The sequence below is a fragment of the Budorcas taxicolor genome, chromosome 11 (genome assembly GCF_023091745.1).
Source record: "Budorcas taxicolor isolate Tak-1 chromosome 11, Takin1.1, whole genome shotgun sequence".
NCBI classification, from domain to species: domain Eukaryota; kingdom Metazoa; phylum Chordata; class Mammalia; order Artiodactyla; family Bovidae; genus Budorcas; species Budorcas taxicolor.
In genome coordinates, this window is record NC_068920.1 from 42,988,570 (window position 1) to 43,002,576 (window position 14,007).

At 49.2% G+C, this 14,007-nt stretch overlaps 1 protein-coding gene across 1 annotated transcript in view; it reads right to left on the bottom strand.

Moving 5' to 3' along the window:
- Window positions 1-14,007, bottom strand: part of PPP2R5D (protein phosphatase 2 regulatory subunit B'delta) — a 31,073-nt gene that overhangs the window by 14,021 nt on the left and 3,045 nt on the right. Inside the window, exon 2 of the mRNA XM_052648898.1 lies at window positions 11,908-11,985. Within this exon, the coding sequence (XP_052504858.1) occupies window positions 11,908-11,985 (78 nt within the window). The remainder of the gene's footprint in view (window positions 1-11,907; window positions 11,986-14,007) is intronic.

Consider the following 14,007-nt stretch of genomic DNA (forward strand, 5'->3'; position numbering starts at 1 on the left):
GGTTCGTAGCACAAACATAGGTAAAAATTCATCAAGCAGTATGCTGGAAATTACTGTATTTTATCATTTACCAAATGTGTGACATTCTCTAGTTAAAAGAAAGAAATTCCTTCTCATGTCTCAGCAGTTTGAACTTCTAGAAATGCAGTTTAAGAAAAATTCTAAATAGGGACTTCCCTGGTGGTCCAGTGGCTACGACTGCACACTCCTAATGCAGGGGGCCTGGGGTCTATCCCTGGTCAGGGAACTAAATCCCACAAGGCACAACTAAGCGCAGCCACATAAATAAGTAAAAAAAATTTTAAGGGGGTGGGAATTTTATAAAGTGAAAAATCCTAAAAGGTTTAGTGTGAAAACATTTTTTATGGTCATATAATGGCAAATACATAAATGAATACTTAGAAATCATAGAGTTAAAATTATGTTTATGAAAACTATGTACTCAGTGTAATCATATGTGGTTCAGCTGTGAAAAATATTTACACAGTCATAGTAATTTACCCAAAATGGATGGTAAGTATTTTGAGAGGAGGGGAAAATTGGGCACAGAGGTATAAGACCCTTGGGCCTTAACTTTCCACATTAGGAAGTCAAGAGATATCTGAACCTCAAAAACTTTTTTTAAAAAGCAATAAAAAAGTTATTTGGAGTAGAAAAGTCAACCTCCAAGGAACGAGTTAGGAGTTGAATGTGGCTGTCACAACAGGACAAGAAGAACCAGGGACAGGGCTGCCCTGCTCATTATAAGCCCAAGAGCACTATCTGGGACTTCTTGGCAGTCCAGTGGTTAAGACACTGGGCTTCCAATGCAGGGGGTGCAAGTTCAAACCCTAGTCAGGGAACTAAGATCCCACATGCCACGCAACATGGCCAGAAAATTTTTTTCAATTAAAAATATATATACATATATAAAGAGTATACTATCTGGCTTTCTGAACCATTACCATATTGATAAAAATTAAAAATAAAACAAAAAGCCTAAAACTATAGAATGAGAGAAAACTGCTCCCTGCTGCTCGCTATACTAAATAAGCAGAATGCAAATCTGTATATACAAAATGAGCTCACCTACTTGAGAACACATGCACAGAACCCAAAACCCAGTTAAGAAAGAGAAAGAACAAGTGCCCTGTGTTCATGACTATCTCCTGTGATGGCAGAATGAGAGATGACTTTTTCCTACTCTTTTTTTTTTTAACAGGCTGACACTGCTTTTATAAGACAGCTAATTTCCTAAAGCTATTTCTTTACTTCCTCCTGGACACGGGAATCAGAGCCCCATGAAGCCCATTTTTCAGAAGCACGCACCCAGGTGGTCTGCAGGGCTGTTCACCCACAGGTGAACCCCCTGCTGGGAGAGGGGAGACTCAGCCACAGGACAGCCCCTGCCCCCACCAGAGAAGAGACTGTGGGGGGGACCATGGGCATGAGGTCACGTCCAGGTGGGGACCCACTCCACAGGAAAGCTGTGCTCCTGCCCCACACCTGCCATCCCTGCCTCCTCTGCAGCCCCCTCCACAAATTCGCACTTCATTAAATAAGAATGGGGGGAATTCCCTGGTGGTCCGGTGGTCAGGACTCCAAGCTTCCTGCCCTTCCACTGCAGGGGCCACGGGTTCGATCCCTGGTTGGGGAACTAAGATCCCACATGTAGCACAGCCAAAAAACAAATGAACAAAAAAATTTGTTTTTAATTATACTTAAAAAAAAAAAAGAACAGGAGAATATGAAATTTTCTGCAATAAGGGGCAAGGAGGAAGACACACACTATGCTTTGTGTGCTCTTGAATTGTTTATAGAAACAATTATCTCAAGCTTGTGATCTATCTCGGGATCAGAGGCAGAAGACGAGTGCTGGGTCCAGCCTGGGGCAGGCAGTTAGTCCAGTGTAGCTCACAACCACTTCAGCCATCTGGCCCTCTCCTCCGCCTGAAATGAACCCCAGACACCAATCTGACCAGGGGAACCCAAAGAACTGGGGCAAGAGTGGCCACCAAATACCTCGCTTGCCAGGACTACACCGAGCCAGCGTGATTTTGGTTAGAGAGTGCAAGGCACCCTGGAGTCTGGGGTCTCTCTTCCTGTGCGTGGAGGACAGATCACACCTCGGTGGAGGATGGGGGAGAGATGCAGAAGGTCAGCAGGGCCAGAGCCTGGTGTGCCTCGGACTTTCCCCGCTTCAGGCCTCCGTTTCGCTGTTGCAGGAACATCCAAATCCTTATCTGCGAAGCTTGACGGTCAAGAGCACAGACTTGGGTCTGACCCCTGATTGTACTGTTTATTAGCTGGGTAATCTTCAGGACCATCACAGACGATCAATACTGAAATCAGACTGATTATATTCTTTGCAGCTGAAGGTGAAGCAGCTCTATACAGTCAGCAAAACAAGACCTGCAACTGACTGTGGCTCAGATCATGAACTCCGAATTGCAAAATTCAGGGTTAAACTGAAGAAAGTAAGGGAAACAACTAGACCATTCAGATATGACCTAAATCAAATCCCTTACCATTATACAGTAGAGGTGAGGAATAGATTCAGTGGATGATATCTGGTAGACAGAGTGCCTGAAAAACTATGAATGGAGGTTTGTAACATGGTACAGGAGGTGGTGACCAAACCATCTCAAGAAAAATAAATGCAAGCAGGCAAAGTGGTTGTCTGAGGAGGCCTTACAAATAGCTGAGAAAAGAAGAGAAGGCAAAGGCAAAGGAGAAAGGGAAAGATACACCCAACTGAGTGCAGAGTTTCAGAGAACAGCAAGGAGAAATAAGAAAGCCTTCTTAAGTGAATAATGCAAAGAAATAGAGGAAAACAAGAGAATGGGAAAGACTAGAGATATCTTCAAGAAAACTGGAGATACCAAGGGAACATTTCATGCAAAGATGAGCACAATAAAGGACAGAACTATAAGGACTGAACAGAAGCAGAAGAGACTGAGAAGAGGTGGCAAGAATACATAGAAGAACTATACAAAAAAGGTCTTAATGACCCAGATAACCAAGATGGTGTGGCCATTCACTTAGAGCTGGACATCCTGGAGTGTGAAGTCAAGTGGGCCTTAGGAAGCGTTAGTACAAACAAAGCAAGTGGAGGTGACGGAATTCCAGCTGATGTATTTCAAATCCTAAAAGATGATGCTGTGAAAGTACTGCAATCAATATGCCAGTAAATTTGGAAAACTCAGCAGTGGCCACAGGACTGGAAAAGGTCAGTTCTCATTCCAATCTCAAAGAAAGGCAATGTCAAAGAATGTTCAAACTACCATACAATTACACTCATTTCACATGCTAGGAAGGTTAATGCTCAAAATACTTCAAGCTGGGATTTAACAGTACATGAACCAAGAACTTCCAGATGTTCAAGCTGGATTTAGAAAAGGCAGGGGAACCAGGGATAAAATTGCCAACATTTATTGGATCGTATAAAAAGCAAGGGAATTCAAAACACAATATCTACTTCTGCCTCGTTGACTACACTAAAGCCTTTGACTGTGTGCATGCATACACGCTCAGTCACATCTGACTCTTTAAGACCCTATGGATTGTAGCCTCCTCAGTCCACAGGATTCTCCAGGCAAGAATACTAGTTTGGGCTGCCATGCCCTTTTCCAGGGGATCTTTCTGACCCAGGGACAGAACCCATGTCTCAGTACGGCAGGTAGAGTCTTTACCGACTGAAGCACCAAGGAAGCCCTTGACTGTGTGGATCACAACAAACTGTGGAAAATTCTTAAAGAGATGGGAGGGACTTTCCTGGTAGTCCAGTGGCTAAAGACTCCATGTTCCCAGCACAGGGGGCCTGGGTTCAATCCCTGGTCAGGGAACTTGATCCCACATGCCGCAACTAAGAGCTCAAATGTCAAAACTCGCAGGGCAGCCAAATAAATAAGTACTCTTTAAAAAAATAATAATAATAAAATAAAGAGATGGGAATACCAGATCACCTTACCTGCCTCCTGAGAAACCTGTATGGAGGTCAAGAAGCAACAGTTAGAACTGGACATGGAACAACGGACTGGCTCCAAATTGGGAAAGGAGTACATCAGGGCTCTATATTATCACCCTGCTTATTTAACTTATATGCAGAGTACATCATGTGAAATGCCTGGCTAGATGACTCACAAGCTGGAATCAAGACTGCCAGGAGAAATATCAACAATCTCAGACATGCAGACGATAACACTCTAATGACAGAAAGCAAGGAGGAACTAAAGAACCTCTCGATGTTGGTGAAAGATGAAAGTAAAAAAGCTGGTTTAAAACTCAGCATTCAAAAAACTAATTTCATGGCATCTGGTCCCACCACTTCATGGCAAATAGATGAGGAAACACTGGAAACAGTGACAGATTTTATTTTCTTGGGCTCCAAAATCACTGCAGATGGATTGCAGCCATGAAATTAAAAGACACTTACTCTTTGGAAGAAAAGCTATGACAAACCTAGACTGCCCATTAAAAAGCAGAGACATCATTTTGCTGACAAAGGTCCATCTAGTCAAAGCTATGGTCTTCCCAGTAGTCATGTATGGATGTGAGAGTTGGATCATAAAGAAGGCTGAGCACCGACAAACTCATGCTTTCAAACTGTTGTGCTGGAGAAGACTCTTGAGAGTCCCCTGGACTGCAAGGAGATCAAACCAGTCAATCCTAAAGGAAATCAACCCTGAATATTCATTGGAAGGACTGATGTTGAAGCTGAAGCTCTAATACTTTGGCCACCTGATGCAAAGAGCTGACTCACTGGAAAAGATCCTGATGCTGGGAAAGATTGAGGGCAGGAGGAGAAGGGGATGACAGAGAATGAGATAGTTGGATGGCATCACTGACACAATGGACATGAATTTGAGCAAACTCTGGGAGGTGGTGAAGGACAGGGAAGCCTAGCATGCTGCAGTTCAGAGGCTCTCAAGAGAGCTGAACACAATTTAACGACTGCACAATAATACCACCTCCAAGAGGTCACAGCCTCTCTGTGCCTCATTTGTAAAGCGGGGATAGCGACAGGACTGACCTCACAGGGCTGTAATGAACAGTACAAGGCACATGGAAGTGTCCTATAAGTAGCATCTTCTCTATTAATACTCTTATCATTTCCCATCCTTGGAAATCTCTGAGACGAGCACCTCAAACGTTCCTTAGAGGGACTTCCCTGTTGGTCCAGTGGCTAAGACTCCATGCTCTCAATACAGGGGGCCACGGTTCAATCCTTGGCCAACGGACTAGATTCCACATGCCACAACTAAAGATCCCGAGAGCTGCAACTAAGACCTGGTGCAGCCAAATATTTGAAAAGACCCAACTTCTTCCAAAAAGCCTTCTCCAATCACTCTAGGCCTTGCTTGTCCCTGCTCCACCCCCGACCTCCCAACACTGCTTGCCTGTTCCACTGGCTCTGTGATCATTCCCAGTGACACCACTTGCTCACTCTGTATATATGTCATCCCCTCACTAGAGAGCAAGCCCCTTTAAAGCCAGGACCCTGGTTTGTACACCTCTGGATCTCCTCAGCACTGGCACCTAGCAGGCATTCAGCAGATCACTGGTTGTTTGATAGATGGAGGGGCCAAGGGCAGGCCCATCTCCACAGGCCCCTCTTGTGCCCACCGGGGACCCTCCAAACAAAGCCCTGCACAGTGGTTGGGGCACAGCAGGAGGGAGAAACACTGAGGAGATGACAGTGATGGGCTCGGCGGCAGCTGAGGAGTGAGACTCAGGAATAAGACGTCTCTCTCCGTCCGCCCAGGTAAGATGCAGAAACCCGCATCTGCATGAACTTCTGACTGAGGGGGACATCCAGAGAAAGGAGGCATTCTTCCCAAAAAGGGAAAAGCAAGACCTCAATTTTCTGTGCTAACGAGCAGAGGGTTGGACTAGATCAGCAGTTTGCCAAACATTCTCCAAGTAAGGTTTTAAGAAAACAGACATTGCATGGCTGAAAATCATAGTTTTAAAAAAACCACCCAATGAGTTGATGCCTAAGGTCCCTTCCCCAGCAGGGACTGAAGGCTCGGGTGGCCAGAGAGCCGCTGAGCCAGCTTGGCCTGCCCTGCCCTGTCCCCACCCCACTGGGCCACCCTGGTTTTATAAGGACCATCGGCTCCCAGGCCCCAGATACAAGGAGCAGCTGAGAGACAGCTGGTCTGGCCAGCAAAGTCCTGGTCTAGGAAACATACTTGTCAGAGGGAGTATGGGTGTGTGCCCGGAACTCATTAATGTTCAACCCTTTCTCCTTAAGGCTCCATCTAGCATCCAATGTCTCCTTCACTGACCTGGGCTGGAGATGAGAGGCAGGGGCATCTCCAGGAGAGCCTTCTGCAGACATCAAAGTATGGGTGGACACTGCCCAAGGGCAAGCTGGTGACCTGCCCGCTACCCTCTCCTGTGTCCTGCCTGCTCCCACTTCTGAGGCTCCGTAGTGGCTGTCACCTCTGCCTGACGAGCCTTCCTTTCCATTTCTTTTCTTTTTAATATTTATTTATTTCACAGCGTCGGATCTTGTTGCAGGTCACGGACTCTTGTCGTGGCACATGGGTGGGCAGCAGGCTTAATTGTCCCACGGCATGTGGGATCTTAGTTCCCCTACCAGGGTCCAACCTGCGGCTCCTCCATCGCAAGGCAGATTCATAACCAGTAGGTCACCTGGTGGCTCAGACAGTAAAGCCTCTGCCTATAATGCGGGAGACCCAGGTTCGATCCCTGGGTTGGGAAGATCCCCTGGAAAAGGCAATGGCAACCCACTCCAGTACTCTTGCCCGGAAAATTCCATGGATGGAAGAGCCTGGTAGGCTACAGTCCATGAGGTTGTAAAGAATCGGACACAACTGAGCAACTGCACTGGTCTGTAGCCCACCAGGGAAGTCCCCTCCTCTCACTTCTAAACTCACAACAGGATTCAAGCTCCAAGAAGCCTTCCTGGATGCAAGCCTCCAGCAATCCAGTGGGGACGTGAATTGACGCATCATACCCATACTCAGGAGAGACTACAACCATACTTGCCCACTCTGAACCAATCTCATTTCAAGCTGATCCTAACGCAGGCACCAGTAATCATTAAACCCATATATTTAAACATAAACTGGCACGTAGAGATATAATTTAAGCACTATAGAAGGTATTATAGGAAAAAGATGAAAGATAAAATTATCAGTGAAAAATGAAAGATTAATGTTATAACTTTTGCACAGTGAATTAACTGGCTGAATGAAGATCATTGTAGTTTAAAACTCTGGAAATCAGAGAGGCATTCTCTCCTGTACTGACACCAACAGCTAGCTCTACCCACCTATGCTTAATGCAGTCCTTCCTTCATTTATTCACAAATCACGCTATGCATTAGAGATGAAAAGGTGAATAAAGTAGGGCCCTTGCCCTCAAAGCGCTCACAGTTCAGTTGGCAAGACAGACACGAAAGCAATCATTAGTACATGGGCAATACAAAACCAGAGAGTGGCAAAAGATTTGGGAACACAGAGGACTGAGTGACAAATGCTGCCTAAAGAACTAGGGGAGCCATCCCTGAAGAGGTGACTTTTGCTTTGGCTCTTAAAGGATAAACACAGGTTTAGGCAGAGAATGAAAGGAAAGGGGACTTTCCTGGTGGTCCAGTGGCTAAGGCTCTGCACTCCCAACGAGGGAGTCTGGGTTTGATCCCTGGTCAGGAAACTAGATCCTGCAAGCCACAATTAAGACCCAGCGCAGTCAAATAAATAAATAAAATAAAAATTTTTTAAATAAAAAGAATGAAAGGAGAGGAAAAAAAAAAAAAACAGTCCAGGCTAATGTGCATGTTAATTGCTCGGTCGTGTCCAACTCTTGGCAACCCCATGGACTGTAGCCCACCAGGCTCCTCTGTCCATGGAATTTTCTAGGTAAGAATACTGGCGTGGACAGCCATGCCCTCCTCCAGGGGATCTTCCCCACCCAGGGACTGAACCTAGGTCTCCAGCATTGCATTGCAGGCAGATTCCTTACCATCTGAGCCACCAGGGAAGCCCCCAGACTAATGGGATGGCATCAATAAGAGCCACGAGCCATTAAAGGCTCATAGGATTGAAAGGTGGGAGGTCTAGTGGCGTTGGAAGACAGGGCAGGGCCAGCCCACGAGGGCTGAGGGTGGGAATTTGAATTTGCGAGCAATGAGATGACAACAGGAGTTTTTCAGTAAAAGGCCTGATAGGACCAAAAATGTTTTTAGGGTAACAACTCTGTCTACAGGGGTGTCAGGCTGAAGTGGAGGAGACTCAGATTACTTCCTCCTCCCTTTGTCCCTGCTCCCAGAACTCAAGACAGGGCACAGCACATAGCAGAGTCCACAGCAACGAACTGCTCTCTCCAAAGACAGACCAGGAAAGACCCCCGGCTTGCAGCAGGTCTGACCTGATCTCTCAAGACTCCTCTCCATTCTAAGATTCTTCACCAGCCTATCAGGTCATTAAGAACACGGGAGGCCTGGCTCCCAAGCCACACAGGCCTGGGTTGCATTCCAGCTCTGCTGTTTTATTGCAGAGTACAAGCTACTTAATATCACTCAGCCTCAGTTTTGTCTGTAAAATGGAGCTTAGGATGATAGCAGATGCCCTCAGGGGAGTGCTGTAAAGATTAAATGAGAAGATTATAAGATCAAGTGCATGCAAAGTAATTAGCACCCTGCCTGGGTCAGAGTGTGCTGGGTCCCCCCAAAATTCACATCAACATCTGTGAATGTGACCTTATTTGGCAACAGGATCTTTGCAGATGTAATCAAGTTAAAATGAGGTCACACTGGATTACGGTGGGCCCTAAATCCAACATGACTGGTGTCCTATTAAAAGGGAAAGTTGGACACAGACATAGAAGCACAAGGAGCTTCCCTGGTGGTTCAGTGGTAACAATCTGCCTGCCAATGCAGGAGATGCGGGCTCAATCCCTGGGTCGGGAAGATACACTGGAGAAGGAAATGGCAATCCACTCCAGTATTCTTGTCTGGGAAATCCCATGGACAGAGGAGTCCGGCAGGCTACAGTCCATGGGGTCAAAAAGAGTCAGACGTGACTTAGCGACTCAACAGAGGCACAGGGGAGAACGGTGAGTGAAGGCCGAGTTAGAGATTGATGCACCTACAAGCCAAGGGCTTCCCAGGTGCCTCAGTGGTAATGAATCTGCCTCCAATGCAGGAGATGCAAGAGGTGCGGGTTTGATCCCTGGGTCGGGAAGATCCCCTGGAGGAGGAAATGGCAACCCACTCCAGTATTCTTGTCTGGGAAATCCCATGGACAGAGGAACCTGATGGGCCACAGCTCCTGGGAGAGAGCAGAGAGTCGGACACGACTGAGTACATGAGCTGAGGAACACCACGGATGGAAGAAAGCCACCAAAAGCTAGGAGAGAAGCACGCAAGAGAGTCTTCCCTAGACCCTCAGAGGAGCATGGCCTGCTGACACCTTGATTCCAGACTTTGGCCTCCAGAGCTGTGAAACAGTAAACGTCTGTTAGTTTAAGCCACCCAGTTGGTGGTAACTAGTTATGGCTGCCCTAGGAAGCTATACACAAGTACCTGCTCAACACAATACACATTGGCCGCTAGAACTATTATTAGGATTAACTGGAAAGACTGGCAAATGTTGGACACAGGGTAAGTTTGACTGTAAGAGCCCAAAGTTCAGGATTAGAAAAAGGGCAAGAGAAGGACTGTGCCTGGCAACTCCCCAGTGGTCCAGTGGTTAGGATTCTGCTCTCTCACTGCTGAGGGCCTGGGTTCAATCCCTGGTTGGTGAACTAAAATCTCATAAGTTGGGCAGCACAGCCAAAAAAAAAAGAGAGAGAGAGAGAAGGACTATGTCAAACAGCTTCTGATGTCCTGGGCCTCATGGCCTGGTCCCCAACCATTCCACCATCCCTTCCCCTAGGGCTACCCTTGTGCATTTCTGCAAATTCACAAAGCAGAATTCCTGCAGCTGCCTCAGACACGTGAGGCTCCGTTTCACAAAATAGAGGCTGAGGTAAAGACAACACTCTCCTTTTCCAAAGGGCAGCAGAGGAATCACAGCAGCTTGTCTCAGCTCTTTTCTTAACTTGCTTGGACCTTCATTTGCCTACCTATGAAAGAAGACGGTTAACCTCTCAGGCTCCTTCCAGGTCTAACTTGAAGCTGGTTTGCTTGCTCACTCACTCATGAATGTGTTCAAATGCTGGTGCCTCTCGTGTGCCAGGCCCTTCGGCGTGAACAAGAGCCTCTTGGAGCTCACGGGCTAACCCAGGAGACAGCTGATACACAATGAATTCCCAGGAACTGTTTCGTTACCGCTGTGGTTAAGCGCTGCCATGGAGTGATATAGAAGCCCTGATGCCCTGGGCATGGGGATGGGGGCGGGTGGTCCAGGAGGGCTGCTTCCAGAAAACGATGGCCAATCTGTCCAGTAACTGAACGAGCAGGAGTGGGTCAGGCAGAAGGTGGGAGCTGCCCCTGAGCTACTCCATTCTGTCCCTTTTAATCCTATTTCTGGGACTTCCCTGTAATCCAGTGACTAAGACTCCTTGCTCTCAAAGCAGGGGGCCTGGGTTCCATCCCTAGTCAGGGAATTAGATCCCGCATGCTGCAACCAAGAGTTCACATGTTGCCACTAAAGATTCTGCATGCTGCAACTAAGACCCAGTGCAGCCAAATAAATATGTATTTTAATCCTGTTTCTAAGTCTCTCATGCCATTTTGGAATCAGTTGCTGGCTCTGACCACCTTCCCTGCAGGTCCCACAGGTTCATGGCTCCTGAAGGGGAGACTGAGCCTGGAGAGGGAGTGCCGCCGCAGAAGCATCTCCAGGTGACCTCCTGTGAACCGAGGGCACCAGCACACAGAGGAGGAAGCCAGCTGGGGACAAGCCACTGCTTGTCCAGCACTGGGTGACAAGGAAAAGCCGAGACACGTGTCTGGACGCTAGGGTAAGTGCACAGGAAGGAGAATTCCTCCTCTGTGGTCCTCAACTACCACCTCTGTAAGGTGGGGAAAACCTCCCCAGCTGCTTCCCGCCACTTGAGTGAAGCGAAAAATGATGGTCGCAGGTGTAAAAAGTGCTTGGCCCTCTTTGGAAGTGACAAGGACCAGGAGTATCCAGAAGAATCAAGGGCCGCAGTTAACCCCAACCAAACACTTTTTAGTCCATCTCCTCTCCACTCGCCACCCCAACCCCTAAGACCTGCCTGGAATTAGGGAGTTCCATTTCCTTTTCATGTCATCCTCTGAACAGCTTAGCACAGGAGGTGGGAAGCATAGTAACAAGGATCGGCAGCTTCTGGGTAACACAGACATCTGCTGAGGATGCTCCCAGGACCGTTCAGCATCTGAGCATCCCACTGAGCACACTTCCCAAACTTGCACGGACACACTCCAGACTTCCTTAAGTCCCTCCCCCGTTCTGTGCACGCACAGCTTGCCATTTATTACTTTATGGCCCTAGATTACCAGGCTGCGCTGACCTCTGCTCATGACTGTCGTTCAGCAGCTCCCATCTGATCTGCACCAAGGGCAGCAGGCCCAGCCCTGCCCAACTCAGGGACACTAGCCACTCCCCACCCCGGTCCCACCCAGAGCCACGCAGAAGTCACTTGCCGCCCCACTGAGCACCTGCGCACTTTCCCCTCCTCCCCAGGACCCAAGATCCCCCGAGCTTTTTGCCCTAAAAGAAAAGGAATTCTCAACCCTTTGGTAGACAGAGAACTGACTTTCACAGGAATGGCTGGGGAGTCGGGAAAACTGGAGGGGGTCTTTGGTCCACAGCAGCCAAACGAAATGCTGCCTGAAGACAGTCTGGCCAGCCCCTCCTTCCCTTCTGCCCGATAACCTCCATCCCCTCCAGGGACCCCTCATCCCACTGGCCATCACACAGCTGGAGCTGCTGCCTGCAGCATAACTAGGGCAGTGCCCACGTTCATTACCTCCTCCGTGCCCTCGCCTCCACCATCCTTGCTCGAGCTGCTGGGCTTGGCCGTGCCTTTGGCAAGCTTGGGGGGCTCCTGAGAGGAGGAGATGGAGAGTTAGCAGTTGATGAGGCAGGGGGAAGCCCTATCCACATCCCTTCGGTCTTATCCAATTACCCAATTGAATCAATCAGTCAGGACCCGTGAGCACGTACCTTAAACCTGGGGGAGTAGGGTGGGGTTTGGGGTACACCAAGGGAGATTGGTCCCTCAAGGGCACCAATGAGTTTAGAATCTGGTTAGAAGGACAACTCCAACACACAATAGTACAGCATGATCATGCTTCTTCACCTCACAGGACTGGTGTATGAGTCAGGGCCTCTGTCAAGTAAGAACCAGGGCGAGGAAGCTCAAGGGAAACGCATCCTGGAATAAGCTGCTCAGACTGGCTTCTGGCTAAAGTGGGCAGAGCGGGCCTAAGGCTCTCAGGCTAGAGGGAAGGGTCATCACTCTACTTCCGAGGCTATCTGGGAAGACCGGGAAGCATTTTCTGGATATCACAAACAGCACCAGACTAGCAACTGCTACTGGCATAATCAGTGGGGCCCAAGGATGCTGACAGGTATGGGGGTTGTCCCAAGAAGGCCTTGGTGGACAAGCACAAGGACAGGGATGGGGGTAAGGCCCTGAAGGGCTGCGAAGAGCGAGCACTAGTCTGAAGTCTCCCTGGGGAACCTGGCTGCGGGCTCAGAGCCCTGGCCTGCCCAGCATCTCTTCCTATGCTTCAGGCCAAAAAAACCAACTGCCCAGGGAACAGGATGGGGAAAACGGGGCAAAGACCTGAGGATTTCGGTCTGACTGCAAGCTCAACACAAATCATCCACGTGCTGTGCCTGCCACGGCAGCTCATGTGACCTGCCGTCTGGTTAGCAGACCTGTGCGGCGTGCCTGTCCTTGGCACTGATGGAGGCTCTAGTTCAATCGGGAGCCTCAGACTTTGGGAGGGACAAAGACAAATGCTAGGTTTTGTTCAGGAGGGAAATACAACCCATACTGGGAGTATATTCAAGAGCATGTCCTGAGAGCAACAGCTGCAGGAACTGGGATAGTTAACAATGGGAGGGAGGAGCCCTGGCGGGTGGGGGAGCTAGAGGGATCCTTACAAATAAATGAAGGGCTGCCATGTGGACTAAAGATGCAACTTGTTCTATGTGGATCCAGAAGCCCTATGAGCCACGGGCTAAGGCGGCAGGAAGACAGGCTGAGACTACAAACGAGGAAGACTTTTCTCCTGGAGCAGCTGCACAGAAACCTGCTGCCTAGGGAGGCGGCAGCTCCCCACCTGACAGCACGCAGGCGGAGGTGCACTGGGGCCTCTCCCAGGCACAACGCAAAAGGGGCCCGAGCCTTAAAGGCAGGTGGGTTTGGGGGACCTTGGAAATCACTTCCAGCTCTGAGATCCTGCGACTCCTGAGCACCTGAGCCCCTTCAGTGAGAACTGTTAAACCCAGTGATTATGCTGATGGGGGCTAAAGGATTTCAGGGAGAAGCGAGCGCTGTGTGGGCTGGAGCAGGGGGAAGGCTTCCTGGGGGCGGGGAGGCAGGGAGCTGTTTCTAGGCGTGGAGCAGCTCCAGTCATGAAGGAGCCATGCGTGTGCTCTAGGCAGCTGAGCGCCTTCCCCGTGGCCCCTGACCAGGCTGGGCACCCTCACCCCTTGCCAAGGGGCCAGGAAGGGGCACAGAGCATGGGGCGGAGAGGAAAAGGATCAGGGGGGTGCCTGCAGGATGCAACACTGGGGTGACTGTCTGCACACACCCGTCGTGGGCTTCTGGGACACAGCTGGCCCATGTGCACACACGTCTCACTTCTCTCCTTGACCGTGGGCTCCTCGTTCCTTTCTGTACCCCTCCACCCACCCTGCAGTGCTCAGACATCTTTCTCAGGGAATGTGCCAAACAGAGACCCCAGCTGCTTGCGGGGGGGTGTGCTGACGGGTTGTGGGCAGTGGGAACCAGGCCTCCACCCTTGCTCCCTGGCTCCCGCAGGACAACAGGCAAAGTACCCATGCTTCAGCCCAGCCCAGCCGTCCAGGGCCACACGGCACTGTGGTTTACAGA